Source organism: Poecilia reticulata, unplaced genomic scaffold, assembly GCF_000633615.1.
Source record: "Poecilia reticulata strain Guanapo unplaced genomic scaffold, Guppy_female_1.0+MT scaffold_219, whole genome shotgun sequence".
In the NCBI taxonomy this organism is placed as follows: domain Eukaryota; kingdom Metazoa; phylum Chordata; class Actinopteri; order Cyprinodontiformes; family Poeciliidae; genus Poecilia; species Poecilia reticulata.
The window spans coordinates 19,493-20,669 of NW_007615023.1; the positions used below are offsets into that span (position 1 = coordinate 19,493).

The 1,177-nt window shown below is 38.6% G+C and overlaps 1 protein-coding gene across 1 annotated transcript in view; it reads right to left on the reverse strand.

Moving 5' to 3' along the window:
- Positions 1 to 1,177, reverse strand: part of dcc (DCC netrin 1 receptor) — a gene marked incomplete at both ends in the record, with an annotated part of 106,776 nt that overhangs the window by 17,139 nt on the left and 88,460 nt on the right. Inside the window, one exon of the mRNA XM_017303225.1 lies at positions 713 to 870. Coding sequence (XP_017158714.1) covers positions 713 to 870 — 158 coding nt within the window. The remainder of the gene's footprint in view (positions 1 to 712; positions 871 to 1,177) is intronic.

Here is a 1,177-nt window from a genome sequence, read left to right on the forward strand (position 1 = left end):
TCAAAATTTGTGCAATTATGTTTTTTTTTATTTCTCAGAAATTAAGGATTAATGACGACAACTTACTCAATTACTCATTTGGACATAAAAAATGGGATTTACATTTTTTATGTCCACTGAAAAAAACCTAGACACAAAAAAAAAACAATAATTTCCTTGAAAGTGATTTTTGGTAAATTTTTTTATATTACATTTAATTTTTTTTTTTTTCAAAGGGTGATCTTTATAATTGAACTTGAGACACACAAACTGTTTATTCATACTTAGTGATGAATAAATGATCAATTTATATGTAGAGTTCACCTATTAAGACAAATAGAAAAAGTTTCATGCAATAAAAATACTTGCAACTATTTTAAAAATATTTTTAAACTTTGAAACGGGTCAATTTGACCCGCAACATAACAGGAGGGTTAAATGTTTAGATAAACATCCAAACATGTTTTACTGACTTCGTTATGAAGAAAGCAAATGAAGTCAAGCTTCACACTTACAGCCAAGTTTTAGTTTCCGTTCTTGAAAAGACATAAAACATTAAAAATACTGTAAGAAAAACTAGATTAGCATTTTTCTGTGATCTTATGATCACAGCCTTTGTTTCTGATTCTCATTCTGGGTGATATTTTCTCGCCGTCTCCGTCTCCCCTCCGTCCCCCAGAGACCAAACCTTCGCTCATCGACCAGCCGCGGTTCTCCGCTGCTTAAATATTTATGTGTGTTTGGAAAGAGGAGGAAGACGCAGCTTGTTGAACAGATTACCGTCCAGATCGTTCTCCGGCGTCTGGGCGGTGCTCCAGTCGCTGGACGGACCCGTTCCGTTCACCGTCATGGCCGCCACCTGGAAGCTGTACTGRCTGCCCTTCTCCAGACCTGAGCGCCGACAGAGCAGACACAGTTTGGGTCGTTACTCCTGACATTCAGCGCTGAACTTTTCAGGGCTGCTGCTGCTGCTGTGAATAACCAAAGATGCCTGAGTGACTCTGAGGAAACGAGGATCAGAGGAAACATGTCAGAAACATTCAGGTTTTAAAAAACGGCCAGAGGATTTTATGATCCACAGAAAAACATTTCAGATCTGAAGTGGTTGACTGACTGGGGTTAACTTAGTTAGATGGGTTGGTTTGATCAGTTGGGTTGATTGGTCAGTAGGTTGGGATGGTAAGATCCCAACCTACTG